Genomic DNA, 27,654 nt, shown 5'->3' with positions numbered 1-27,654 from the left:
ATTTAGCATGATCAGCACACTCCTTACCCCCAAAAAGCAATTATTTAGGAATTATTCACCTACAGAGACCAGTATGTTCTAAAACAATGTATACATTAAAAAGTGAAAGCTGTAAGATCCATGCCTTTCTGGTCCTGGGCATTATCAGGGCATGAAAACTGCACAGTCCTCCCAGCATTGAGACCTACAGACAACACCTTGGTGAGAAGCCTATTGTCCCTGCCGCATGAGCCACTGAGATTTCTACTAGTGTGCTGTTCCAGGACCTTGACCAATGGCTCCATTGATTGTATTGATCTGTGGCTAGTTGATGTCTGAAAAAACATGGAGAGAAGAGGTCTTCATTACTCTGTATCTCTCCAGCACCTAGTCTACACCTCAAAGACTTTGCTGGTGTAGCTATACTGGCAAAGCCCTCTATTGGAGATGCAGTGTATAGTCAGCAAAGGGAGTTCTTTTGGCAGTATAGCCAGACCCCCAGCCCCAAACAACACAAGCTATACCAGGCAAAGGCCTCCTTGTGTTGGTATAAGATGTGTCCACAGGGGTTTAGAGGGAGGAGGAAGGGCTTAACTATGTTGATTTCAGGGGTGGTGGTGATTCTCCCCCTCCTCCCTCCCAGCTGACAGCTATGCTGGCAAAACTTTCTAGCATAAACTGAGACTGGGTGTTCTCCCATCAACTCCAATGAGTGCCTCATCAGCACGGACGAGAAGTGACCTCAGTTTAACTGCCGTCCAGTAAGTTCTAACTAGCAGCTGTGAATCTGACTGGCCTCTTGATGATTTCACAGTGCTACAGTCTGGAAAATCTCTGGACAGCAGCAGAGGCACTGCAGCTGTTTTTCAAACAGAGGAAGACATTGATGTATCCATTAACTTTCCAGCTACAAACAGAGTAACTTTTATAACTCTAACGCTAGAATCATTTTAAATACACAGCTCATTCTACAGAAAGTATCTTAAGTACCTCCATATATATTAGGGAAAGCTTCCCCCTTAGAGCTTGAAAAAATCCAGTCCTCATATAGCTATAATACATCTTCCATAACTGAAATCCATTTGGTTCTGAAATTCTAAATCTACTTTGTAACAGAGCTAATGCTAAACTGACAATTTTCCTTCTTATGAGGATATTATGAAAGTTTTGAAATCACATACAATGAACTTTTAGTCATTAGCTTAAATGGCATACCTCTGCTACTTACCAAATTTCTGAATTTTGTTGGCTTCTACAGCACAAAAAGCTGAGAACCTTATTAAATGAGTACCTATAATTTGTGAAATGTGAAAAAATGGTCTAAATACACATGCTGTTTCTTTACTACTATTTCAACTAGTTGCAAAATCACCAGACCCAGTAAAACTTCTGATAAATACAAAAGCATGGTTTAAGAAGAAAAGGACAAATGATAAAGATAGATTTGCTTATGAATCAGATAAGTATGTAACTGTATGGCTATCCTTTGCATATACAAATTTCAGAAGTAATTAAAACTATGTATAACTTTAACTTTACTAAAATCAGATGTTTCTCAAATTATATCATAATCCAAAAGATATTAACAATACTTGAGCTTTGAAACTATCAAACTAATACAGGAGATAATTATTTTCCAATATTGACTATACACTACCATTTTCATCTGTTAAAAAGGTACAAAATCAACATATCAAGTGTAACAAGTCTTAAATAACATAATAAAACCTTCTATTTTGTATATAATATAAAAATTACGTCATTCTTAGCTAAAAAACTAAACATCCTAATTTATCCATTTTTGTTTTAAAAAAATTTAAAAAGCTAATTTTTTAAAAGGGTTCAAGTATAAAGTGCATTTTGAGCTGCCAAAATGGTGCTTAGATAAATATTGATACCGTTCAGGAATAAAGTACCAAAGTATTAATAGTCTTGTAGTTTTTTCCTGCAGTATTTCAGGGAAACAAAGGATAAGGCACTATTGCTTTTGGTGTACTTCTGACAATAATATAGAAAGCATGGTTGAATCTGTTTCACTGTATACTCATGCTTTTCCTTACATTCCAAAAATTTGACAAGATGCTCAATATCCTCCACCTCTTCTTTCTATGGTGGGTAAGTGGCATTGTTTCATAGAAGACTTAAGTTCCTTCTGTTTTTCAGACTGTTGAAAAAATGATAGAAGTTTGAAATGTGGCCTGTAATACATATTTATTTGCTGTGTATAACTGAATAAGCAAGTTAAAGTTTAGTACCTTGTGATTTGTCCCAATATATTTAATAGGTTGTAACACAGGGACTTCACCATTTGTTGTAGGTGTGGTAAAAACTGAATGAAATGTAGGACTAGGATAAGAAGTCAACTTGGTTACTCCAGAAACATTCAGTTTTGGTAATTCTATTGCACAGGGAGGTCCATGATGTCTTACTGGATTCTCCTGGATTTTCCTAAGAGAATGCTTTTAAAATAAAGATACAAGTTTCAATTTCCTGATAGTAACATCTTTTTTAAATAGGATAAAATGAAAAACTGAACCCACCATCGGCTCCATTTCATCTGAATTCTTAAAACACCCTCCCCTCCAACAATGTTGATTACATATAACTACCTGTGCTTGTTCTTTTTGTGGTTTTCCCCAAGCATCTATGTACAAATCCTATTTCAACCAACCCCCAACAGTTGAATTAGTGGAGCAAATGGCTGCTAATGAGAAAAGGACTCATACTTTAAAGGTATACCTATAGAAGAAAATTGGTCCAATGTTTTTTTCTTGCTAATCTGTGATGCATGTTTTTTAAAAAAATGCTGAGTGTATGTCAATAACGGAGACCTCCGGAAGAGCTGTGAAAAGCTTGAATGCTTGTCTGTTCCACTAACAGAAGCTGATCCAGTAAAAGATATCAACTCACTCACCTTGTCTCTTTCACCACCACTCACCCACCCACCCACCCACACTCTCTCTCTCTCAAATTAGGAAGGTCAAGTCATGTTTTGCTACAGGTCTCAGTTGGAGGACCCAGAGATGCATATTAGGAACTTGGCCTTTGAATAAAGGGTGGAGAAGTTGAATCATTCTGGAGTTAGTTTAGATAAGTATAAACAAAAATTGTTTAACAGTCTACATATAAATCTCTTCTCTCAGTGAGGCTTCATGTCCTTGGCATCTAATGTTACCTTAGTTCTCCAGTTATTTATAATGTCTTTCAGGAAAAACAGGCTAGACAAGACCAAAATTTCCAATGTACATTAATAGAAATGAAATTATTGGGTCTTTTATAATATATACAGAAGGCATAAAGCTATAGCAGCAAGACTTACTACCACTATATAATTAAGGAACTATGGCAAACCTTTAGCCCTGACCCCTGACTATCAATGGGATTCTAAGCAGGTGCTGAGGTCTGTGCCCACAGATTCCTATACAGGACAGGAGCATTAGTTTACATCAGGAATAAAACTATGCAGTCACCATTAGTAAGACATTTGTTTATGTATCTAAATTAGACATTACAAATTACTTTCTTTAAATAGGCTGAATGTTCTCCTGTTTGATTTAAAAATTACCTGCCTTTGACCATCCTTTGAAATATGCCACAAGTTGATAGAGTCTTGTCCCACTATGTTTTCTGCTAATTTCATTTTTCTGTGCATGGTTAAAGCTTGCTTCTCTGCTACTCTGAAAAGAGTGAACAAAAAGTTAAACAATGCCACTTCAGGGTGAAATCTAGAGTTCCGTAGAATAGTAAAGACAAAGCTTTATGAACTTTACTTCTCAGTTGTTTTAATGCAGTAAATAAAGAAAACTGCAGGTATGTTTACTTGCAAGATGATTGTAATCTAATAAACTTCAGGGTTTACTTTATACTAAGTTCCTTTCTCCACGGTCCATTGTGCAGTTCAGGATCTAACTTTAAAATCCTGTATTGAATGTGTAAACTTACCTCAGCTCTTGGAAATAAGGATGCTGTAGTGCTTGGTGGGCACCAATTCTCTGATCAGGATCGTATTCTATCATCGCATACATAAGGGAGAGACTCTTGGAGGAGATATCAGGCACAAGTGGAGATAGTCCTGTCCCTTTTTTAAAGGGGAAATCAAAACTCATAGCTCTTGACCTGTGTTAAACCCAGTAATAGAGCAAACACTTATCAATCATGTCAACTGCCTCTGAATATTAAACTATTAAACTAAATTACTAAAAAATACCTAAAAGTCAATCTAATCTGACTAGAGACAGTAATTAATTACTATGTTTTTGAAAAGGGAAGTCATTAAGAAGCAGTCAAATGACAGAATTTCCTTCCTTATAAAATTATCATTGACACGCTAGATGGTGCAGAAGTAAACTGCCAGGTGAGACCTAGAATACAATTTTGATTCTATCTCAGCTACTGGAACCATCACAAAGGAAGAAAGTAAGGATAAGGAGAGAAACCCTATCTGGCAGCTGGAATGAAGCAGCATTACATTTGTGGAGGAGGAGGTAAGTCGCTGTAACCACAAAGTGTGTGCAGCAATGATCCCGCTGGTATAGACTGCAGGATACAAATCCCTGATGGAGGAGATGTGGGTTAGAAAAAACAGCTCAAGTTCTCTCTCCCCTCAACTTGAAATCTTGTGTGATAAGTAATTCCTAAATGCAATTTTTGAAGTAAGACTGAGGTATTGACATATTACTTAATATTAAGGTATATGACAATGACTATAGTTAGATTTAAGTGTTCACATTAAAAGAGTTGATTGTGAAAACTGCTAGGTTATATAGCAGATATCACTTATTTGGATTAATAAATATGGGAGTGTACAACGTACTTACTGTTTGAATTTATTAAGAGTTTTCTTAGAAGGGGTGCCTAAAATATCATGGATTTTTGATATTTGGTCCAATTCATTAGATCCAGGAAAGAGAGGGTGGAAACTGAAAGATAAGAATTAAATTGAGCCATACTAAAAGTGATTTAAACTAGTTTCAATGAAATAGCTGTCACTGCGTGGTGCTCTGAAGGATAGCCAGGGTACATGCTGCCTGGAGAGCCTGGCATATACCTGGGTTGCTAGCCCATGCTGCCTTGTCTTCCCTACTATTGTTACACATGCTAGATAGATTAAAGATAGCATGGATAGGCATATCTATGCTACAATCACATCTTACTTGCAGTGTCAGCATAGAATCATAGAAATATAGGGCTAGAAAGGACCTTGAAAGGTCAACAAGTCCAGCTCCCTGCGCTAAGGCAGGACCAAGTAAACATAGACCATCCGTGACAGGTGTTTGTCTAACCTGCTCTTACAAACCTACAGTGATGGAGATTCTACAACCTTCTACAAGCCTATTCCAGAGATTAATTACCCTAATAGTTAGAAAATTATTCCTAGTATCGAACCTTAATCTCCCTTACTACAATTTAAGCCCATTACTTTTTGTCCTACCTTCAGTGGGCACTGAAAACAATGGCTCTCCATCCTTTTTATAACAGCCTTTAACATAGTTGAAGACTGTAATCAGGCCTCCCCGCCCCCACCAGTCTTGTTTCTCAAGACTAAACATGACCAGTATTTTTAACCTTTCCTCATGTGTCAGGTTTTCTAAAGCTTTTATCATTTTTGTTGCTCTTCTCTGGACTCTCTCCAATTTGTCCACATCTTTCCTATAGCATGGTGCCCAGAATTGGACACAGTACTGTAGCTGAGGCCTCACTAGTGCTAAGTAGAATGGGACAATTACCTCCCATGTCTTACATACAACAATCCTGTTAATACAGTGCAGAATGACAATAGCCTTTTTCACAATTGCATCACATTGTTGATTCAATCTGTGATCTACTATAACCTCCAGCAGTACTACCACCTAGCCAGTTATTCCCCATTCTGTAGTTGTGCATTTGACTTTTCCTTCCTAAATGTAGTACTTTGCACTTTATTGAATTTCATCTTGTTGATTTCAGACCAATTATCCAATTTGTCATGGTCATTTTGAATTCTAATACTGTTCTCCAAAGTGCTTGCAATCCCTCCCAGCTTAGTGTCATCTGCAAATTTGATAAGCATATTCTCCACTCCATTATCCAAGTAATTAATGGAAATATTGAATAGTACCAGATTCAGAAGTGACCACTGCAGGATGCCCAGGGAAGTATACCTTCAGTGAGCCATGCAGGACTCAGTGAGGAAAAGGGAAAAACACTATTTCCCAAATTAAGAAATATAAAACTAATGAAAAAGTTATTCAATCATGAAAAATATTGCAAACAATAAAACATTTAGGGGTAATTAGCTACATAAAGCCATGTGACAGTATTACTTTCTGTTAAGCATCCAGCTACTTTATTGTTAATCTGCTATGTATGTGTTTGGTGCCAGACAAGACAGGATCTCTGCCTAATGAAACTTCCATGAAAGAGTTCCACAAAACCATAGAAAACAACATATATGCCCTTAACATAACATTACTCACACCATGTACTGATTACATAATGAGCTGATCCTCAATTTGGAGTTTCTTTGACATTAAATAAACCAGACTCTTAATTTTTCTCTACTTAGCACTGTACCTTGCGATTTCATAGAAAACGCAGCCAGAGCTCCACATATCCATTTTGTAGCTATAGTAGCCATCTGTGAGCAGACACTCAGGTGCTCGGTACCAGCGGGTAGAGATGTATTCTGTATATGGCTGCTTGGAATAGACACTCCTACAAGATCCAAAATCTCCTAACTTCAGGATATCCTGCTGCAAAAAACAAAAAAAACCCTCACAATTTATGTATTCCAATAAATTAGAAAATGGTCAAATATTCAAGCAAAGGCAGAAAGACTTCTGAAATACCTGAATGAGCCATTATAAATCTAATTATAGTTTGCTTTAGGTAGTAACTTTTAGAGCCCTCTTTTTTAAGAGAAAAGAGATGATTTGGAATGTCAAATTTCATGTCTGTGTTTAAATGTTATTAAAGCCTATTCTCCAGGGACACTGAATGGGCCTATCAATGAAGCATATATCACCTATAGTAAATGTTTCATTATGGTATCAAATTGTTAAACTGCCCCTTAAATTGTAAGTGCCTCTGAAATTTAAGGTTATTTATGTCCCGTAATACACTAGTATCTTTCTGTACATTTTCACAAAAAACGTTAGAGCTAACCATTAGTAGTAAAATGTATTGGCTAGTCTTGAAGGGAGAGTTGCTAAATGTGACTTATCTCGATAAAAATTTATTTTATTGGTGTCCTCATTTTTAGTAGTGACATGATAGGTATTTTTCTGGCTTTTCTTTGTAATGGTTCCTCTTCCTCCTTTTGGACATACTGAGGACTTTGAAACAGTAAAATCTATCTCATAAAATAAATGAGCTGAATTCTGGAAAAACACTAATAAATAATTCTGAAAAATAGGTCTTCTGCTAGTATTTGATAGTTTTTGATGCAGGAATTTTTCAAAAACAAAAATCAACTTAAGGTCTCCTTCTGCAGTCGTGTCATGTGAACAACTTCTGCCAACCACAGGAGTTAAATGTGGAAAGAGAAGGGTGCAGGACAGAATCCCAACACTTGTTTCAAAGATAGCACAGAAAGGAAAAGTCATTAACACGTGAAAAAGTAAATTTGATTGCTTTCAGACTTAGCTCAGACGTAAGATTTCCAGCTATAGAACAAGACAATCCATTTATGCTTTTAGCCAATATTAACAGAAAACATTTACTCTTTCACCACTCAAGGAGAAGGCACAGGACTAAGTTATATGCCAACGAGTCAGCTCTCTTACTATGAGAATTATTCCTTGCACTTACAAAGATACTCTAGTTTCATAGACTAAACAGAGAAATGTATATGTACTGACACTTTCAGTTAAGTGATATCTCACAAGATTACTTACTTACTTTTATTAATATGTTTTCTGGTTTCACATCTCTATGAAATATTCCATTTCTGCACCAATATAAAAATACCAAAAAGAACAACTCAATGAAAGTAGGAACATATTCACAATGTTTCCAATTATTTGTAGACGATATTTAATTATAAGCATATGACATATTTCTTGCAAGGCTACCGCTGAATTTAGTGTCTTACCTGTGTATGTGATCAAGGGACTTGCATAACTGGTACATGTAGTTCATTATTTTTTTTTCAGGTAATGGCTTTCTCCTCTCTAGAATTTGGAACAGTCAAATTACATTTCAAGTTGTACAAATGCTTTATATCAGTAAGTAAGTATACAGCAGAAGTAACATTTACTTCTCAGCTTCTGATAATGAATTCATATTCCCTTCTTCCTGAACAGGAAGAATTTGGTTAACATTTTTACATTTCTCATAAAAAATAACACCATTGCAATCAGCATTTCATTTGAGCTAGGACATAAGGTGAAACAGACAAATTTCAGAATACACTAGAATAATTTGACTAGTACAACTGTGAATTTTACTGCCTATAAATTGTCAGCTTTCGTATTGCATGATTTTTCATAGTGCACGGAGGGACTCTGCTCCAGACAACTTGTGAGTTTTATGAATGGTAATATACTTTATCTATTTTCCCCCAATTGTATTATAGCAGGAATATTCCATTCTAAATATATTGCTAGGCCTCATTTCCTATGTAAGCAATAAAATAATGATGTATAAGGCTCAAGGCTTAGAAGGGATACAATCGTCTACAAAGTGTCTTATTCCTGTTTTGAAACACAAATTACAGATCAACCTGTTCACTTCAGTGGGTGTTACTGACATAAGTAAGACTGTTGACAATCAAGACTACTCCATTTTTGTTCAGAGCCTTGAAGACATCTGATAATCACTTAGATTGTTTTCTTTACAGGCCCTCTTGAGTCTTTGAGCTTTGCTGTAATGCCTCTAAATAATGCTGTATTATGTATAATATCATTAGTATGGAGAGAAAATTAGCAAATTTCTGAGAAAAGTGACTCTGGTTAAACAAGTTTTAAATTACTTCAAAGTTAGACTATATGGAACAATGCATTCACTAAAACTAACTTTAGATTTAAAAAGCTAGTTAATTATATAGCCAGGCATATTATTACAAACTTTTGATTTTCTATCTGTACTCATTCTTTGCCAGAGCTTTTTGCCACCTAAAACAAATGTTATACCTAAAAGAATAAGATAAGAATTCTTTTATTTACTGGCATTTGTGTGGTTCATTACTATGGTATCTGAGCACTTACTCCCATTTGACAGATGATGAAACTGAAGCTTAGTGGTGAAATGGCTTTCCCAAAGTTACAAAGGAGTCAGTCTACAGCTGAGCCAGCTACAGAACCAAGATTTCCAGATTCTCAGTCCAGTGCCTGAACCACAAGATGATTCTTCCCCTTGTTGGTATAAGAATCTGCTGTAAAACAGTTTTGTTTAAGACTAACCTGCAATTTTTTTCAGAATTCAGCGGAGGATTTAAAAAAAAAAAAATCAAATAGGTCCTTCTTTGCTTCTTTGATGTGTATAAAGGCCTGAGAACTTTCCCTTTTGCATTGTTCTCTGCTTGGTGTTTTACCCGTAAGTATCAGGAATGTCAAATCTGGTCTTCCTTGATTTTGCTAGAGGACCTGTTGTATCTTTGAGCATGTATATTATGAGTGCTCAAATTTTGTTTGAAAGGGCTGGGGTGTCAAATCTTTGATGTGTTTAAAATTCCAAAATATTAATTATTAAGGTAAGAAGTGTTAATAAAACAGTTTTAAACAACATGACTGACTAACAGTTCCTTCCCCAATAAGCTGCTTGCTTTCATTCTCTTGACCCTTGATATTTCTACCCTTAGTTTAGTCAAATGTTCATAAGTACCTAAATCACTTAGGAACATAAATCACACAAAGTGACTTAGGCACTTCTCAACATTCCACATTAGCTGCCCAGTCACTGTAATCCATGTAGATTAGACCTGCTCTGAGTAGGATTAGATCACAATGCTTGAAACAGTGGTCCATTTATATTAGGGCTCTTAACAGTGCTGTTACCAGTGGAACTTAACTAGTGCTAAATGAGATTTTTTGAAAAACTTTCTTAGAGTAGAAAAGGTTTCAGAGTCTTCCACATCAGAGAAGCTCTGAATTACTAATGTTAGAAGCAGAATAAAAATAAAAAATAAAATAAAACAAGGCACAAGCTCAACTGTTTTTCCCTTTGCAAGCCACCTTTCAGGTCTGAACCAATGCTCCTTCACCTTTCAGAGTTACAATTTTATAAAAGCTAAACTCATTAAACAATTATGAACAGAATCACAACAGGAAGATGTTACCTTGTATGTAGCTGCAATGCACTTGTATCCATGGAATCTTCTCCAGCTCTTATAGAGCCCTATTCTTCTTCCACTGAAGTCATTGGCAAAATTCCCATTGACTTCATTGGAATAGAGCTGGGTGCTTAGTTTGTAGATTGTGAATAAAGGCGTTCCCTGGCACTAAATGTTCTATTCAGAACATAATTTTGTAAGGAAATTATGTGCTATACATCCAGTCATAATTCCTTTCCCATTTGAATAGTTTTAAATACACTTTCAAAATAGTCCGAATCTACATAACCAATGTTAATGTTTCTGTCAATAAGAATTATTTCAGGGAAACAAAACAATAGGATTAATTTCCCAGATCAATGCCATTAGGAAACTGAGTAAATGCTGCTTTCCTAATCACTAATTTTCCCACACACCTGTTCCAATTAGAAATCCATTCTTAGCAAACCCATGCTTGAAAATTTTCTTTATTCCAAAACTATGTACAGACCAGCTGGTTCTAGACATTTGCTTCTCCTCTTTCATTGTCTCCATTGATTTTTAAAAAGCCTTTTCATAGTAGTTTATGCCTTTGTCAAATTTTATTCTGCAGGGTTCATAATTTTATTCAGAAAATTAAAGCATAATTATCACTAAAGAGACGCTGTTTACTGGTATTTAGTGATCCAGATCTCTTCTGCACAGTGAAACAGCATGAAGTATTAATTAGTTTGTGTAGGTGCACAGATGTGAAGGGCTTCTCTCTGACAAGGCATCAGTAAGATATGTACAGTCGTGTGGTATACAGATTAGCAATATGTTCCTTCTGCTTCAGAACAGTGCAGTTGCAAAAGGAGATCCTTTTACTTAGTTGCAGCTATGATCCAGGTAATATTCTCAAAGTTGTTGAATACTATACTTTTCAAAATTAAGAGGGTTTAATTTATTTTCCAGGCTAACTGTGTGGTGGGAGCTTAACAATAAACATTTTTTAGGTTTTAAAATGGCAAGTCTGGGGTTTGCAGACACCCTTTCTTTTTGGTCGTAATAGCCACAAACAGAGCTAGTTCAAAATCGGAATTTCCATCCCATAGGAAATGTTGATATTTTGGTATGTATGTCTAATTGAGAAAAAGCTGAAATATTTTTTCACAGAATAGAAAGTTCCAAAACAATTCAATTTGAAAATGTAAAAATGTTTTGCTTGACACTTCTGAATACGAATGTTTTGGCTAAGTTTGACACTGAACTGTGTCCAGCTGGGTTACCTTGCTGCCTCATGTAAAGCTGTAGTACCCCATTCTCCTCCATGACCCAGGTTACCCACATTCTATTTCCCATGATACACTGCAGCAACTAAACAAGAAATGAGACAATGGTGCATCATAGGAAATGCAGTCCAGCCAGGGAGCCCAGCCCATAAAGAAGAACATGGGCACGAAGCACCATAGTAGCTCAGGTAGATGCAGTTCAATATCAAATTGACCTAAACTGTAACGTTTCAATTTGGGTTACCCCAACCTGAAATAAAATACTTTGATTTTCTTGACAGAAAATCAATCATCAGCAAAATTGAAATCTTCTTGTGGAAAACTTTGATTTTGTATAAACTAATGGGAAATTCATGACTATCTCTAGCCACAAATATTTTAAGTACCAGTCTAAATCTTGTATTTTCCACACTCTTGAGTGACATAGTTATACCAACATAAGTTGCTTCTGTAGGCCAAGCCTTATTCAGATATTCAAATATAGCAGGCTAAGGAAGGAAGTTCAGAATACTAATCTTTCTATTATTTTCATTCTAAGTCTTCTAACATCCATCCTACTACAGCTAATTGGATCCTACTCTGCTGAAATAGCTACTTTTTACCATAATTACTTATATGTTGCTGTTGTAGAAAGGCCACCTTTCCCTTCTGAACTCAAAGCAGAATTGGCCTATAGGCATTCAGATATTTATACTATTTGACATACCCTTGTGTAGCTTCCTAGAGTTATAACAGTTTTCCCTCCCTCAAAACTGTATCAAATAGCTCTTCTAGCCCCCAACAGATTGGCTCCATGCTCCATCCAAAGGAAGCTGTGCTTGCATCATTTTGGTGACTAGTGAGGTTGTATATAGAATGAGAATCAGCAAACACTGTGGGGATGAATTTAGTTGAAACCTAAGTGCTTGGGATAGAAGACTATTATTTTTATTTCAGTAACACCTACAGGCCATAGCCACTGCATTAGCACTGTACAAATACAGTGAGAGATGATCTCTACTCACAAAGCTTACAATCTAAATAGACAAAACAAATGTTAGGAAAGGAAACAAGCGTAGAGTTGACATCACATGCCTACGGCCAAGCAGCAACTCAGTGTCAGATGGGAACAGAATCCTGGCCTCTCTAGTCCCAGGCCAGGGCCCTATCGACGGGATCGCATGCCTTTTAAAGATTTTGTAGCAGAAGAATTCTGTGGCCTTGTTCCCCTACATAAGGAAAACAGATCCACTGCTGAAAGTATTGGAATTTTGTTGATTCCACTTGCAAAAAATATTTAATATGGTAGTTTTGTGTATTAGATTACAGGGTATGTGAGCCAGGAGTGAGCCTCATAGTTAAACTGAACAATAAGTGACACAGCAAATGCTTTACAGTCAGTTCGGAAGTACAAACCTAAACATTTCCCTTTTTCAGACCTAAAGTAAGTATCACTCAAATATGTTTTCTGGAAGCAGATAGATTTGCTTACAATCCATCCAATTAATCCGCTATAATTGAAAGCTCCTTCCATTACCGACTCAGATTTACTAATGACACCATAAATCTGAAGACTAGATTTATAATATGGCTATTATTTGTGTTCTAATAAAAAAAAGACATGAGCTACTGCATGACTCAACTTTACAATGACAAGCATAGTCAAAATTACTTTTCGGCATTCTAATTTCAGCTTTTGATCTATGTATAGATAAGAAAGAGTTATTCGCCACTGCTAGAGGCTGAACACATAGTCTCCTTGAAGCTAGTAGGATCTTTTGTCTTGATTGTAACTCAGTATGCAACATTCTTATTTGTTTACTTGGGCTTTATAGCATCAGATCTCATACCTGGGCACTTTGGTTCTTCTACTCAATATTTTAAATTTTGTAATCACGCTGCATATTAAACTTTAATAATAATCTTCCTAGCCACAGCCAGCAAACTGTATCCAGCTCTCCAAGTGCCTATACAGCCTAGTCTCCATAGTTTTATAATGGTATAACTGTTGGTTAGGACTGTGATTTTTTTTTAAACTGATATAGTTATACTAGTACAACCCCTTGTGTGGATGCACTTACACAAGTATAAAGGTGCTATATACCAGTATAACTTATTCTCTTTCTTTTACAGGAATAAAACACACTGATATAAGCACCACTATAACTGTGTCCACAATGTGGGAGGTCATATAGTAAAAGCAGTACAACTTTTGTGTTTAGATAGCTCTAAAAATACATGAGCAACACACCCCAGTCTTTCTCCACTTCAATTTACTGCTTGTAGTTACTGGCAAATCATCCTACTGTCTTTTCCAGGAAACTCCTCCCATAGTCTTAATTCTTACATTGAAAAGCAGCTGCTCTAGCATCAGAAGCTAGGAACTAATGTTTACAGAACATGAAGGAAGTTCCAGGTAGTAATGTGGCAGTGTGGGCATAAGTTTAGCAGAAGGTGTAGAGGCATCTATTATTCTATCATGAGCCCTTCTTGAATAGGCTTACTTTGATTTTCAAACTTTATTATGTTTGTTTCAACTGAAAGATTTGCTGCTTTCAAACAAAATGAACATAATTTTCTTACCACTACACTAGAAATTTTTGTATGAAATACAAACTTTCCATGCTTTACAATCAAGATGATTTTCCTGTTTCCCTTTCAGGTTTGATCATGTATATTGATAGTGCTCTAGAGAGTCATTACTCTGACTCATTTGAAAACAGATGTGTGCACAAGTTTCTAAATTAAAAATATCTATATAGCACAGAAAACAGCCAGTAAAAATAGTAGTAATTTCCCTATAAAATGTATAATATACACTTAAATTTCATACTATATAACCATTACACGAAGAGAATGAAAAGTATAATTAATGCCTCTTTATGATCTGTGAAAGAGAGGATTTTGAATTACTCAAACATGCTCTACATACCTCTTATTAGCTCATAAATATTCATGTCCATAAGTTCACATATTAGTGCAAGACAGCCAGATTTTCTGTCACTAAAGAAACAAATATTTTTTTCTGAACAAGAAATAAAATTATATTTACATTTGTACACAAAATAGACAAAAAGTACTCCACTCAGCAGAAGAGTCAGTTTAATCATTAGTAAGACAACTCGAAGTTTTCAATTTCAACTGACATTTACCTAGAGAATCCTATTCAAATTGAATCTATAATTTTAGTTTACAATGATGTTTTTTTCAAACTCTTTGCTTACAGCACTCATGGCAGGAAGCCTTACCACCTTCCTAAAACTGTCTGGATTTTACTTAAAGCATGGCACAATGATGCAGTCTGGAAGCTCCCAATAAAATAGATGTAGCAAGATATAATATAGCCATGAAGTATACACTAAAAATGGGTAAGAAATACAAAAGCACTGTGCCATATCTGAAAATATTTAATAGCTGAGCTGGACCCAATATTGTTTTGTTTGGCCAAAATAAGTCACATTTTTAAATGAGTAAGTCACTTTCTAAAATCTACATTTTATTGACAGTGGCACTTTTCTGCAATAGTAGTTTCTCTATAACTTGAAGTCTTTAAACCATGATTTGGGAACTTCAGTAACTCAGCCAGAGGTTAGGGGTCTATTACAGGAGTGGGTGGGTGAGGTTCTGTGGCCTGCAATGTGCAGGAGAACAGACTAGATGATCATGATGGTCCCTTCTGACCTAAAGTCCATGAGTCTATATTTGGAATGACCTTCAGAACAGTTGTCCATCAATGCTTTTCTATTTTGCTTAGTACTATGTGTGATGGCAACCTGTAATGGAAGCTGTGAAATGATTAAAAGCAGGATCCACCTATTCCACAACTGTTAAATTCAAACATTTCACTCCAGAATCTGAGATTTCAGGTTTTTTTAAAAATTGTTTAAACTTTGTGGTTACAGAGAAACTTGTGAATATGAACAGACAGTAAACTGACGCAGTGTTTCCTGTTTGATTCTGCAGGGAGCTGGAACATCTCCCGGGGAAGTGTGACCTGCCTCAATAATATCAAACAGGGGCCCCTGTGGACTCCACAATTCTGCTGCTGAATAACTTGATGTTTTTCCAAGATGCCATGGAATTCATCATGTTCCTGCAGCTGGCACTCGACATTTTGTTTTATGTCTCTTGCCCTGGTCATGGGACCTGTCTACAGATGCCTCTTGCTTTCCAATTTTCTTTTCCTTATAACAAGGTGCTAATTTGATTACAGTGCATGCTCCCATCACTGTTCAGTTGAGCCAGGCAAAAAAGGAATCAGGGAACCAGATATGGAGTCCAGTTTGCAGCAGGAGACCGGAAGAGCTAAAGTGCTGGTGGACAATCTGGGCTGCAGCTAGATCTAGGGAACTCAGGAGATGGGCTACTAACGACGACTACAAGCTTCCCTCTTCTGGCATTGTGGTGGGAAGTAGGTTCTAAGTCAGGTTGTCTGGAAAACACCACAAGAGCTGAGGCCCAGAGAGTGGAAAAAGTCAGCCTGAAGAACATAGCAAAAAAAAAAAAATCCCTTGAAAATAATAATCAACTAATGTTATGTCTTATTATTTTCATCAAGGAACTATAGTTCTGTGTATTTGCATAGGGATGAGGGGGATGAAGGTTATTTTATGGCAATAGAATAAATCAACACTGACACAGAATTTGGTCCATCTCTGCAACAGAGTACATGAAGCCTTGGAGGGAAGTAGGCATGAAGTCTCCTTCCCATAAAACCAGAATATAAATTGGTTTATTAATTGCTTAAAATATCTCTTGTCCCAAGTCAACTGTTTTACAGATGTTGTAGTTCTTTTGTTTTTGCAGCAATATACTCTAAAGAAACTGAAAAGTGCTATTAAAAACTGTATCATATCTTTGCCTAACAAGAAAAGGCATGAGAGTTTGGGAGAATCAGACAGATCTTTCAAAGATTTCCTTTTTGGTGCCTCTAAACTGTCTCGTCTCCAAAAGCTACTGAAAAAAATATTCAAATAGAGGATATAGGGATTAGGGGAAATAAATACACTGTACTTACAAAACCACCTCATGTAACATAAGGATATTAGGATGTGGATTCAGTCGCCTCAGTGCTTGTATTTCTCGCAGACTATTCACTTGCTCGATACTAATGTGTAGTTTAAAAAAGAAGTGAGAGTGGAAAACTAGTTTACAATTTAGGAATTAAATTGTGACTAAATCCCCACACAAGGGAGTAAGAACCACCCCTCCTCTTATACCTCTATGCAGGCTACCCAAACCTGGGGTTCAGGCGTGTAGGAGTAAGTGAGGGGGCTAACTGACTGTTTGCTCCATTGTTGGAGCAAGGGGATGGGGTGGAAAATGGGTAGAGTCCTGGCTCCACTTCCCATTCTTGCTGACCAAATTAGCTGGCCTAGGAGAAGTGGATAGTAATTTACTGTTGGTGTAAGCAGAAGTAAATTACCATTCCGCAGCAGCAAGAAAGAAATTGGGGAGCAATTGTGACTCAGAAATGTGTTCAAGTTACAATAACTCCAACTGCTACTCATGGGTTGGTGTATGTAGTTTACAGCTAACGACTATGCCAGAGATGGCCAAATTTACTGACTCTCTGAGCTGCATACAATAATCTTCAGACGACTGAGAGCTGGGGGATGTCTGCCGGGCCTTAGGGCTTCAGCCCAGTGGCAGGGCTTGGGGCTTCTGCCCCACGCAGTGTGCCTGCTAGAGCTCGGGGCTACCGTCCCATGAGGCATGTCTGCTGAAGCCCCGAGAGGCATCTCCCATGGGGCAGAAGCCCCAAGACTCCCCTCCCTGCAGTGCTGAAGCCCCGGCAGGCATGCCCCATGAGGCAGAAGCCCGTAGCCCCACCATCCCATCATGGGGCTGAAGCCCTGAACTCCCCAACCTAGTCTATCCTGTACTAGCAATGGGGGCGTGCACAATGGGGGGCAAGCAGGGACACAGGCCTCCCTCCCGCCTCAATAATCAATGGGAGGCACAGAACTCCTCTGGCCTCCAGGGCCATGGTGGCGGGAGAGAGCAAGCTCCTGCCAGGGTCGGGAAGAGGGAGGAAAGAGTAAGCTCCTCTCGGGCTGTAGCCAGGGGGTGGGGTGTGTGAAGAGCAAGCCCCCCCGGGGTGGAGGAGGGGCACAGAAATGCCCCTCCAAAAGGGGTTAAAATTAAATTTCTGGGCACTCCCCTGATTAGCAGAATCAATTTATATCACTATTACCTATAGCTATAAGTGCATATTCCAGCAAAAGTGTAATCTCTAGCCATTCATAACTATCAAAGGGTTCAAGACCTAAGGGACACTTTAATGCATCATAGGGAAGATGTTCTCACAATCCCTGGTAAATATGAGAATGGTATGGACATCTAAGTGCAATGAGTTGAACACACACAAAAATTGCTTAATTTTATAACTAGTATTTATTTTTGTTAACTTGGTCTCAACACTAGACAGTCTGTTTCCCTTTTTAATAGAAAAAGAGCCAGAACTAAAATGGATCTCTGAAAACTGACATGATTGACTGGATATGACTTTAGTCTCAATGTTTAATGTTTGCATTTCTGAACCGTTTCCCAATTTTAATTCACAATATGTCCATAGTAAATTGATTTACACGAGGTCTAGTTTCAGAAGCAGAGTCAAAGTAATACAATTTTTGTGTTGTTTTTAATCAATTTTCAATATACATAAAAAAAGGGAAATATATATTTCAAAGATTCTGCTTCTGTTCTCTTTGATATAAATAACTACATGAAATGTCATATGGTTTAAAATAAATATGCAGAATTTGTCAAAAGAGTGTAACTAGATCTGAACTGCCCATATGAATTTCTCTAATAAAGATCTATTACTGGAATCCTTTAACAAAACACATTGTCAGTTTCAACTATCTGTAAACAATTGTGATTTTACTTGGAGAACACTGCAAAACTGACTTTGACCCACCAGCAATGGTTCACATAACAGGGCCACCTACCTCACCATCTAATAAGATTTAATCTTGATAAATAAAAATAGACTGATTATAATTTCAGTGACACATAATGGAAGCCCATTTTGTGTTAATAAAAAAACCTCAGCACCAACAAACTGGCTTCTTTACCAAATAAGCTTCTCATACTTACAGCTAATTAAACAAATTCTCTGTTTTTAATATTTCTAAAAATGATTAGCCAAGAAATTTGTCTGCTTATTCTGAACATTCTGGACCAAATATTGGGTTGTAACCAAGCTGCACTCAGCGTAACTAAGGAAAGGACCACTTTTACATACACCTTGTTCCTCCAACTGGCCAGATTAACTGAGTTTATGGCTCCTTTGTACCAGAGGACCAGCACAAAATGACTACAATAGAAAATTTACAAATACCAAATATTAAGAGGAACAAAATCTATATAGGGAGTAAAGATAACTACTGTTACCTGACTCACAATAAAATACATTTTAAAGTGAAACTGACAGCGGTTCCTTACACCATCTTCCTCTATTAATTCATTTAGACCAGAGTTGCTATGAGAGCCCAGAGAAATTAAGTGTCATCAATGGGTCGGTCGGCACATGGGCGCCATTTCATGCAACATACGTTCTGACACCTTACCATCTTCCTCTACTAATTCATTTATGGCAGGGAAGAAAAATAACATGAGCATGTTCAGACATATTCTACTTTTCAATTCTGGTAGGAATTCATTTACAATGTGAAACCCAGACCAGAGTGGTGACAGGAACAAATCTGCGTTAAAGTAGATAAGAATGAATAAAGACCCTGTCCTCCTCCCTCTCTAATCCTGGTCTTAATACATTTGACAAGCAGGTACAGAATTTATTATAGTGAATGACATCAATGGGTCTACTTGATAGTAAGCAAATGCCAAGTAATAATTTGCTATATGATTAAGCCCTCAATTCCCCCTTTATAACGTATGCCAACATATTTTTTCAATACACATCAACAAGTATTCAGAATCCTCGATTCAGTCTTAAATTTATATTTGTGTCTCTAGTAAATGTAAACAAAGTTTTCAGATTGGGCAATAGTAAGATCAAGTATACCTACCTTTCAAAATGCTGTTTCATTTGTTTGCATGCATAGTAATTCCCATCCCTAAGACTCTGAGTCTTCAAAACATCAGAAAATGTTCCCTCGCCTATTTTACCAATTGGTTTATATTCTAAAAACAAAAATAATTAAATTTTAAAATATACAAATAAGTTTTGTTGTAAACAGTAAATATTTTTAAATTTATCCTTAGTTGATTTTCATTAAATTCTGTCTCTGTTGGATGATTTTCAATATTATACTTTTGGTTCTGGTTCACATGTCAATTATTTGGGGAAAAAATTAAACTGAATTAGGGCAAATTGGATTTTACTGCCCCTTCCTACTGATTGTCATATTATTGACTGTACAATACATTAACACAATCCCAGAGCACAAACTATGACCTCCCTGCTCAGTGATACGATATCGCTGCATGTATAACCCGAGAGGCCTTTTTTTCTGTCACCGCACACTAAAAACTCATGTCTATTTTCGTGCCCTTTCTCTTTCACCATTAATATTTTTCTATCTCTCCCTTTGAATATCTGCATTTTGGATTATTTTAGAAGCAAGTGCATGTTGGCATTTTTCAACAGCAGTTTCTAATATATCAGTAACTGGATTTAAAACTTTAACCAAATGTTAAATTGTAAATGAGTTTGCAGTTTGGTCTTAAAAATATTTGAGTTTAATACTGAAGTACAGTGAATGCCCAAAACAAGGGAACTGAGGAAACGAAAGCTCTATTCCCATAGGGCTAGAAATCATAAAGCAGATAGCAGTAAATTTATTTTTATTTATTCTGGATACTTATCCTGTCTTTAACTGAAATTATATTTCTCTTTCCTTCTTAGCTTCCTCAGCACTGTATTTGATCAGTCCTGCTCCAATCATACTGACTGTTCCTTCACCCAGTCTTATTCATCCCCTCTCCCCTCATCGCTTAGGCCTTGTCTACACTACAAAGATAAGTTGACCTATGTTAGGTCAACTTACAGCCACCGCATCAATTACTGCAATGGCTGATGTCCACACTACCCTAGGGTCAGTGGTGCACGTCCACACCAGGAGTGCTTCCACTAATCTAAGAAGGGCAGTGTGGGGAGCTGAGCGCCCAGTCTACTTTACAATCTTTCCTCTTCTCCAGCCTAACGGTGGCACTTTGGATAAAATCACCACTCTCATCTGTCACTCTTATTTGCATTTTATGTTCCTTCTAAAACTTTCCCTTCTCTCTCTTGCTTCACACCTTCCTTCATGTTGCTCCTATGTTTGAGACACTACTTCTGTACACTAGACCCTCTTTAAAACCCAATTGTTCCAGGCATCCATCCTTCCTTCTCATCACCAATGCATTCTCCTCCCTCTCTCCACTGTACTATTGTCTTTTATTATTTTCTTGTCTAGTTTAGATGGTAAGATCTTCAGTGCAAATCACATGCCTGTTTATAAAATGCCAAGTACACTTTCTAAAGCTATATATTAACATATAAAGTACATATTCATGAAGTACTTTACAAGTCAGGAGTAGAATCTCAAAAATCAATATAGGAGGGTACCAAAATCCATCACAAAGACAACAAATCAGGAATAATTTGCTGAGGTGGCTGAATCCTGCTAAAAAACCTGGTAGCTAATATTTTATAACCCTAATCAACCATTGATTTAGCATGTTCAAACCTCACTATTATAAAGACATTCCTCAACAATCTTTTTAAAATAAAAGAATAAACTGTCAATATGGTTGAAATAATTGATAGCATAGTGGATAACATTTTAAATGTGTCCTTGCATTGACAGAACCAGTTTCTGTGTTAAACATATAAAGCATCTGCAACAATCTTTAGCAAGTTGTCTACCTGTTCTTCAATGGTAACAATTAGCAATCTCTATAGTTCTATACTACACAGTCCATTGCTAGTTCTTAAATGCAAATAATTGATTTTATGGTATGATAAAAATGCAAATCAGGTTATCCTAAGATATGAACTAGAAATAAAATATGAAGATTCTATCTACAGTACTTCAGCAATATGTGCTGAAGACAAAGTACCTAAGCTAAGAAGCACATGTACATTAAAACACCACCACCAAACAAAAACTTTCTGATAGATGTCATGACATATGCCTCTATTTGGTTCATGAACTCTTGTTTGGCTATAATGCACCAGTGTATTTTTCCCACAGAAGAAAAACCTGGAGCATTGGACCACGACGGACTAATTTAAATAATTTTTTTTGTCTATCACTGATTGAATACAGTTTGAAGATTTCAAAAATGTGTGCTATTGCAACTTTCATGATACATTTTTAATATAACTAAATTATATACATATGTCTTTTTAAAAAGCCACTAGTGGTAGGATATCATCTGAATTTTACAGAATTGCTGTAAGCAAAAACAAAATATTAAAGACTAAGACCCTGATCCTGGAAATCACTTAAGAAGATATATAACTTTAGTCTCTTGGGTCTTGATCCTGCTCTCATTCAAGGCAATGAAGAAGCTCCCATTGACATGAATCAAGCAGGATCAAGCCCTTGTACAATCTCATTTATGTCAAAGGCACTATTTATGCTTAAAATTACATGTGTATGTAAATGTTTGTAAAATCAGGGACTAAAGTTTTTAATCAAAATACAATTTCTCTCTTAGTGGCATAAAAATTGTCACTTCAAAACAAAAATGCTTCAGTATTAATGAAAAGTTACTCTTTTCAGTGCTTTAACAAAATATCATGAATTTTTTACACCAAAAATTGGACTACTATTTTCAAAAATAAACCCATAGGCATCGAAGAGTGGGATTTTCAAAAGCTGCTAAGGGCTAAATCCACAAAAGTATTTAGGCAGCTAATTGACACGTTATGTGCCTAAGCCCAACGTTTAGGTACCACTGAGATCCTCAAAACCTCCACTCAGCTGCTGCCAAACTCTGCAGGTGCCTAAATTTCTGCTGTTAAAGTTCTACAGGTGCCTAGAAATCTACCAGTGAGCATGTGCACAGTTACCTCAGTCTAGGTGCACAGGTCACTAATCCCATTGTGCCCTGACTATTTTAGCAAGTGTTGGTAACCTGAAGGGAAGGGCATTGCCCAGACTGTGAAAGACTCAGGCTTAGTTCCCTACTCTGCCTAATATGGAGAAGGAATTTGAACTTGGGTCACCCCTTTCCCAAGAGTGTGCCCTAAGCACTGGGTCCTGGGGTATTGTGGGGCAGGTCTCTCTCAATCTCTACTATCAAAGCTGTTTCATTGTGTATAAATACTTAAATATTCATTGGAACAAGAGAACTGGAACCTGGGTCTCCCACCTCCCAGGTGAGTGTCCTAACAACTGCACTAGAGTCATTCTCTCTCTCTCTTAGGTCCAACAAATATTTAAGTAATTATACATAGTGGACTAGATTCAACAAGAGAGAGAGAGAGAGCTGTACCACTGATTTAGACACCTAAATCTTTTTGAGGGGCAGGGGCTTATTTCAGACCCCTCTCCTTAGCTTTCCTGCTAGCTTATTTAGGAGGTGTCTCTCTGCTCAGTGTGCTGGCTTTTGTGGATTCCATTCCTAGACACTTAACTCTCCCCATGCATTATATAGAGAGCCTAGGCATCTATATCAGGTCTGCGGATTCCACTAAATGGCAAGGTGCCTAGGAAGTTAGGTGCTGACCATTGCAGCACCTAAGGCCATGTCTACACTACAGAAAACCTTGATGGAGGAGAACAGCTTGGTCAAAGCATTTCAACTTTCTTTACTTGCGTAAATTCATAACATTGGAAGGTGGTGTTGGTTGCAAACAGCATGGGCTATCTGGTTATCAGTTTTGTGTCTGAGTTTGTGGTGGTGTCACAGGAAAGATGATAGAGGACCTAAACTTTCCAATACATATGAGCATTTTAAGTGTGAAAATTTTTAGCACGAAAAAATCTCTACAGAGCCTGAAATTCTACTATTAGGAAATTAATTAAAGAAGTATAAAACATCCATATTAGCAATTTAAGACTATAAAATGGAAAGAAAGTCAAGAACTAGAAATGAATAAATAAAAATTTGATTTAAATTTTTAAATAAATGATTGAAGTAAAAAAAAAACCAATTTTTTAAAATCATTTTTATCTACACTAGTTTACACAATATCTAGAACAGAAAGGGCCTAATCCCCAATTATGAACTGATTTCAGTAGCATCCATAACAAACTAGGCACTTTTTAGACATACAAGAAAGGATGTCCCTGATTCAAGAAGTTCACAGTTTCAGGATAGACAGAAAGGCAGACAGAGGTCAGGGAAGGAGAACAAAGTGATTTCCTATACAAATCAACAATATATGCTAAAGGTAGCATGAGAGAAGTGGGTTTTTAAGGAGACAGTAGAAGTCTTGCAGATTCAGTGAGGTCTAACAATGAAGAAGTGGCCACATGAAAGACACAGAGGTGACTGTTCAAGACTGATAAATCAGCAAATCAGGGTGGGAACATTGGTGGGGCAGGGGTGCCATAAAGTTCATCCAGGGAGGATAGGGCAGGATAGGATAGGGAGGGGCAGATTTAAATAGAGCCTTCCCTTGAAGAGAGTGATCAACAGTTTAAACATAACTGTGGATGGACAGGAAGTAGAGGAATTCAGAGAGGGGAGTAATGTGATCAAATTGACGGCAATGAAGATTACTTGTGACTGCAGTTGAATTGGGAGGTGTGATGGAGTTCCCGAGGAAATGTGCTCTGGACGCCTCTCGGCACAGCCAGACAGGACTCTAGTGCTTTGGAGTCTGCCCCCCTGGGTCTCCACACACCAGTGCAGTCGTCTCCTACATTTGGCCTCGGAGGGTTCAACACCCCAGCTCCACCCAAGCTGCCCCTTTTGCCAGGACTCAGGGAGCTCTACGCCCTGCAAAGGGCTATGCATCCCGCCTTTGCAATCAGAAGCAATTCACAGCCAGCGTGGGAGTCAGAAGGATTTATTTGTTCTCAGAATTACACCGTAGAAGGACTTTGCTAGCAGTTTAACTAAAAGTTAATGCAGCAACTGCCAGTCCTTCATGGGGGATTGCCCTCTTCCCCCCAGCTACCCTCAGACCCCTCCCAATCCTTTTGTCTCCTTCCTGGGCAAGGTGGCCACTCCTCCTGGTCTTCACCTGCCACAACCTGTTCCAGCTGGCTAACTCAAGAGGACAAAGGGGTCTGGCTGGCATGCATGTGGCTGGGGAAGGCTCTTCCACCCTCCAGTGGCCTCTGCACTGGTTACACATCCAGGTCCCATCACCGACATACATGAGTAACATACGGGGGGAACCGAAGCACACACACAGCATTCAGAGTAAACCCCAAGAATATCTCCACTTTATTACAGGAGATGAGATAGGAAGAAGCTGCAGTAGTCAAGGTGGGATACAGTGAAAAACTAAACCAGAAATTTGGGTGTGGAGATGGAAAGAAATGGTTGGAGTTTGGAGATGCTGAGGAGGAAGAAGCTGTGGGATTTGGCTATAGCCTAGATGTGTGGGCCAAAGGAAAGGCATAAATAAAAAATAAAACCCAACAGTGATAAAAAAGGGGGAAGAGGAGGTTTGGGATAAAAGTTTAAGAGTTTGTTTTGGGCCATGTTCAGTTTAAATTGATAAGACAACCTTTCTCTTTGACATTTCCTCTAGGATATTATTTGGAATTGTTTAGAAAGAGACTGGTCAGTGGAAGAAAGTAAGTTTTGAAGTCACTAGCACACAGTTGATATGTAAAAACATGTAAGCAGACAATATTGTCCAGGGACAGAGGATCAAAGGGCCAAAGGCAGAGCCTGGTGAAGGAATGACTGGACAGGTAGAAGGAAAACCAGAAGAGGACAGTTATCTCAAAAGCTAATGAGGATAATAAGCCAAGAAGAAGATAATCTACAGCATCAGAGAGATTGAGGGGGGTCTCTTGGTGCTACTTTAATAATATTAGTAATCTATGGGCAGTTCCTTCCCCCTGCCACGCATCTCCCTCCATACATCTTTGCATAGCAGGGCCTGGTTCCCCTCCCAGCAACCCATAGTCCAACATGCATATTCCATCCCCAAAACGGGGCTCATTTCTGTTCCCCCTGGGTCTCATTCTGGAGCCTGAAGCACCCCCGGCCCTGGCCCGTGTTTCTCTCCCTTTCCACAGAGAAACTGTCCCTCCTCTGCACGCCCCCCTCCCCCACAGCAGCACGCGCCTTGCCGGCCCTCCCCCGCGCTCCGCCAGACCACGGGGCAGCTCGCTTCCCTCACATCGCCACGTTCCCTTCTGCCCTTACTGTTCATCCTGCGGCTCTCTCTCAGCGGCGTCGGGAGGGAAAGGCGAGGCCCTCTGCAGCGCCAACCCCTCACAGCGAGCTGTCAGCGCGCCATGTTGTATTCCCGTCACCCTGGCAACAGCACAGGCTCAGGATCCCAGCCCAGGAGCACCGCCCACTCAGCCCCACCCCCTTTTCCACGAATCCGCGCAAGCGCAGAACAGCTCCTACCAGCACGCAAGCACAGTACAGTCTCCTCCCCCGATCCCTCCTCTACGCCGCGCCGCGCCGCGTGATTACGATATTTACCAAATTTCACTGTCGCGCAGGCGCAGCACCGCTTGGTTTTGGGCCCGGCCACTTACGGCCACGTTTGCGCAGGCGCAGCAATCCTCTCGTTGTCTCTCTTCGCCGCAGCCTCGCGCCCCACCCGTCCCTGACAAATGATGCAAAAGAACCTCGTCTCCGTCACGGCTCCGCGTGCGCAGGCGCACTATAGACTTATTTTGCGCTCCCTCAAGCAAAGCAAGCTGTGGCTGGTGGTGGCTGTTAGGCTTGGGCGAGTGCAGCGCGGGCTGTGTATGGTGCTAGCGGTTAGGGCGGCGGACCTCTTGCAGCCTGGCGCTCTGAGGGTCGGGCAGTGCCTCGACTCCGAGGAGGCGCCCTAGGGAGCGGGGAGATTAGTCTGGCCCGTGTGGGGTGGGCAGGCCAGGCCAGGCCAGGCTAGGCCGTAGGGCCTCACGCTCGAGGCGGGCCGCTAGCGGGGGTGGAGTCGGAGCCGGGGGACGTGCGGTGGGTGAGCGGGTCCTCTTGGCAAGGGGACGATCATGCTGCTCAGAGGGGCTGAATCCGGTGCCTTGACCCAACGTCGAGTCGCGGGCTGTGGTGGGGTCTAGACTAGGGTACGGGTTGGGCAGCGGGCGGTAAATACAGCCGGGGGCCGGAGCCCCCGCAGCTGTCGGGCTTACTGCGCTCTTACACCACCAACACAAAACCCTCTGAGCCGTCTTTGTAGTGAGCTGTGTTCCTCCTTCCCCTCCACGTCATGCCCGTCATGCACAACAGGCTGTGGTCCGGCCAGCGTCCTCACAAACTCCTATTATGTCTTGGGAGCGGCGACTCCACCAGCGCTTGTCTCACCAACAGAACTTGGTCCAGTGAAAGATATTACTTCCCCCGCCCTGTCTCACAGTTGTAATTGTGTGTGTAGTCCCATTGCAGGAACAGGACTCTAGACTCGTCTTGTGGGTCTCTGTAAAGCACCATGCTTATCTGTGACACTAGAAATAAATACTCCTTCATTTTAAATCATCAAAGCTATAGAAAAAAACTATATTATAATAAACAAAAACCTCACTGTGTAACTGTAAAACAGTTTGTGAAAAATGGGGATAATTGGGATAATTCCATAGAAATTACATTATTTAAACTTGCAGAATATCTGGCCTTTTTATAAATTTTCCTCTAGATGGTGGTGATTTAGGCCTGTATTTTTTCTTAACATGATGAAGTGTATCAGTATTAAGTTTTCACATAAAAATTTAAAATCTCATACAAATTTGAAATACGAAGTTTTAATTGTTGCTACTGCCACACACAAATTCTAGCTGACGAACAATTTTAGAGGTATATTTAGTATATAGTACTGTATAGATAGGTGTATAGTTACGCAATAAATTAAATTATAGCAACAGTGAAATCCTTTTCAGAGTCATATTTAGGTGGACCTGTTAAACCTGTAGTTGATCCTTACCACCCCATTCACTGTGAAAGAAATAGGAGTAAAAGTGGTGTGTTTACAACCTAGTTAGAAGTTCATCACTTTTGACAGAGAACCTGTTGCATTAGGCAGAAAAATAGTGGATTTGGTGCATGTGCGTTAAACAGAAGTTATTGGTTGCTAATTTGCACTCCCCCTGTTGG

The 27,654-nt window shown here is 38.7% G+C and overlaps 1 protein-coding gene across 3 annotated transcripts; it reads right to left on the bottom strand.

Moving 5' to 3' along the window:
- Positions 1-541: 541 nt before the first annotated feature.
- On the bottom strand, positions 542-25,890 carry MOK (MOK protein kinase). 3 transcript variants are annotated; one of them, XM_067555164.1, is made up of 12 exons: positions 25,753-25,890; positions 19,491-19,605; positions 16,475-16,564; positions 14,390-14,460; positions 8,051-8,129; positions 7,858-7,906; positions 6,532-6,710; positions 4,797-4,898; positions 3,922-4,095; positions 3,545-3,656; positions 2,235-2,438; positions 542-2,143 (listed from the first exon to the last, which is right to left on the bottom strand). In XM_067555164.1, exons 1-12 carry the CDS (start codon positions 25,757-25,759, stop codon positions 2,063-2,065), a joined length of 1,263 nt encoding a protein of 420 aa, XP_067411265.1. In that variant the 5' UTR covers positions 25,760-25,890; the 3' UTR covers positions 542-2,062. The 3 variants fall into 3 exon arrangements, with proteins under 3 accessions (XP_067411265.1, XP_067411266.1, XP_067411267.1); XM_067555165.1 differs by lacking the exons at positions 14,390-14,460; positions 16,475-16,564; positions 19,491-19,605 and having other exon boundaries at positions 25,753-25,815; XM_067555166.1 differs by lacking the exons at positions 14,390-14,460; positions 16,475-16,564; positions 25,753-25,890 and having other exon boundaries at positions 19,491-19,576.
- Between the last annotated feature and the right edge of the window lie 1,764 nt (positions 25,891-27,654).

Source organism: Emydura macquarii, unplaced genomic scaffold (assembly GCF_026122565.2).
Source record: "Emydura macquarii macquarii isolate MOO-44397 ecotype Brisbane River unplaced genomic scaffold, CSIRO-AGI_Emac_v2 contig_1551, whole genome shotgun sequence".
Lineage (NCBI taxonomy): Eukaryota > Metazoa > Chordata > Testudines > Chelidae > Emydura > Emydura macquarii.
Note: the sequence above shows the minus strand (reverse complement) of the source record. Positions and strands in the feature narration are given on the sequence as shown.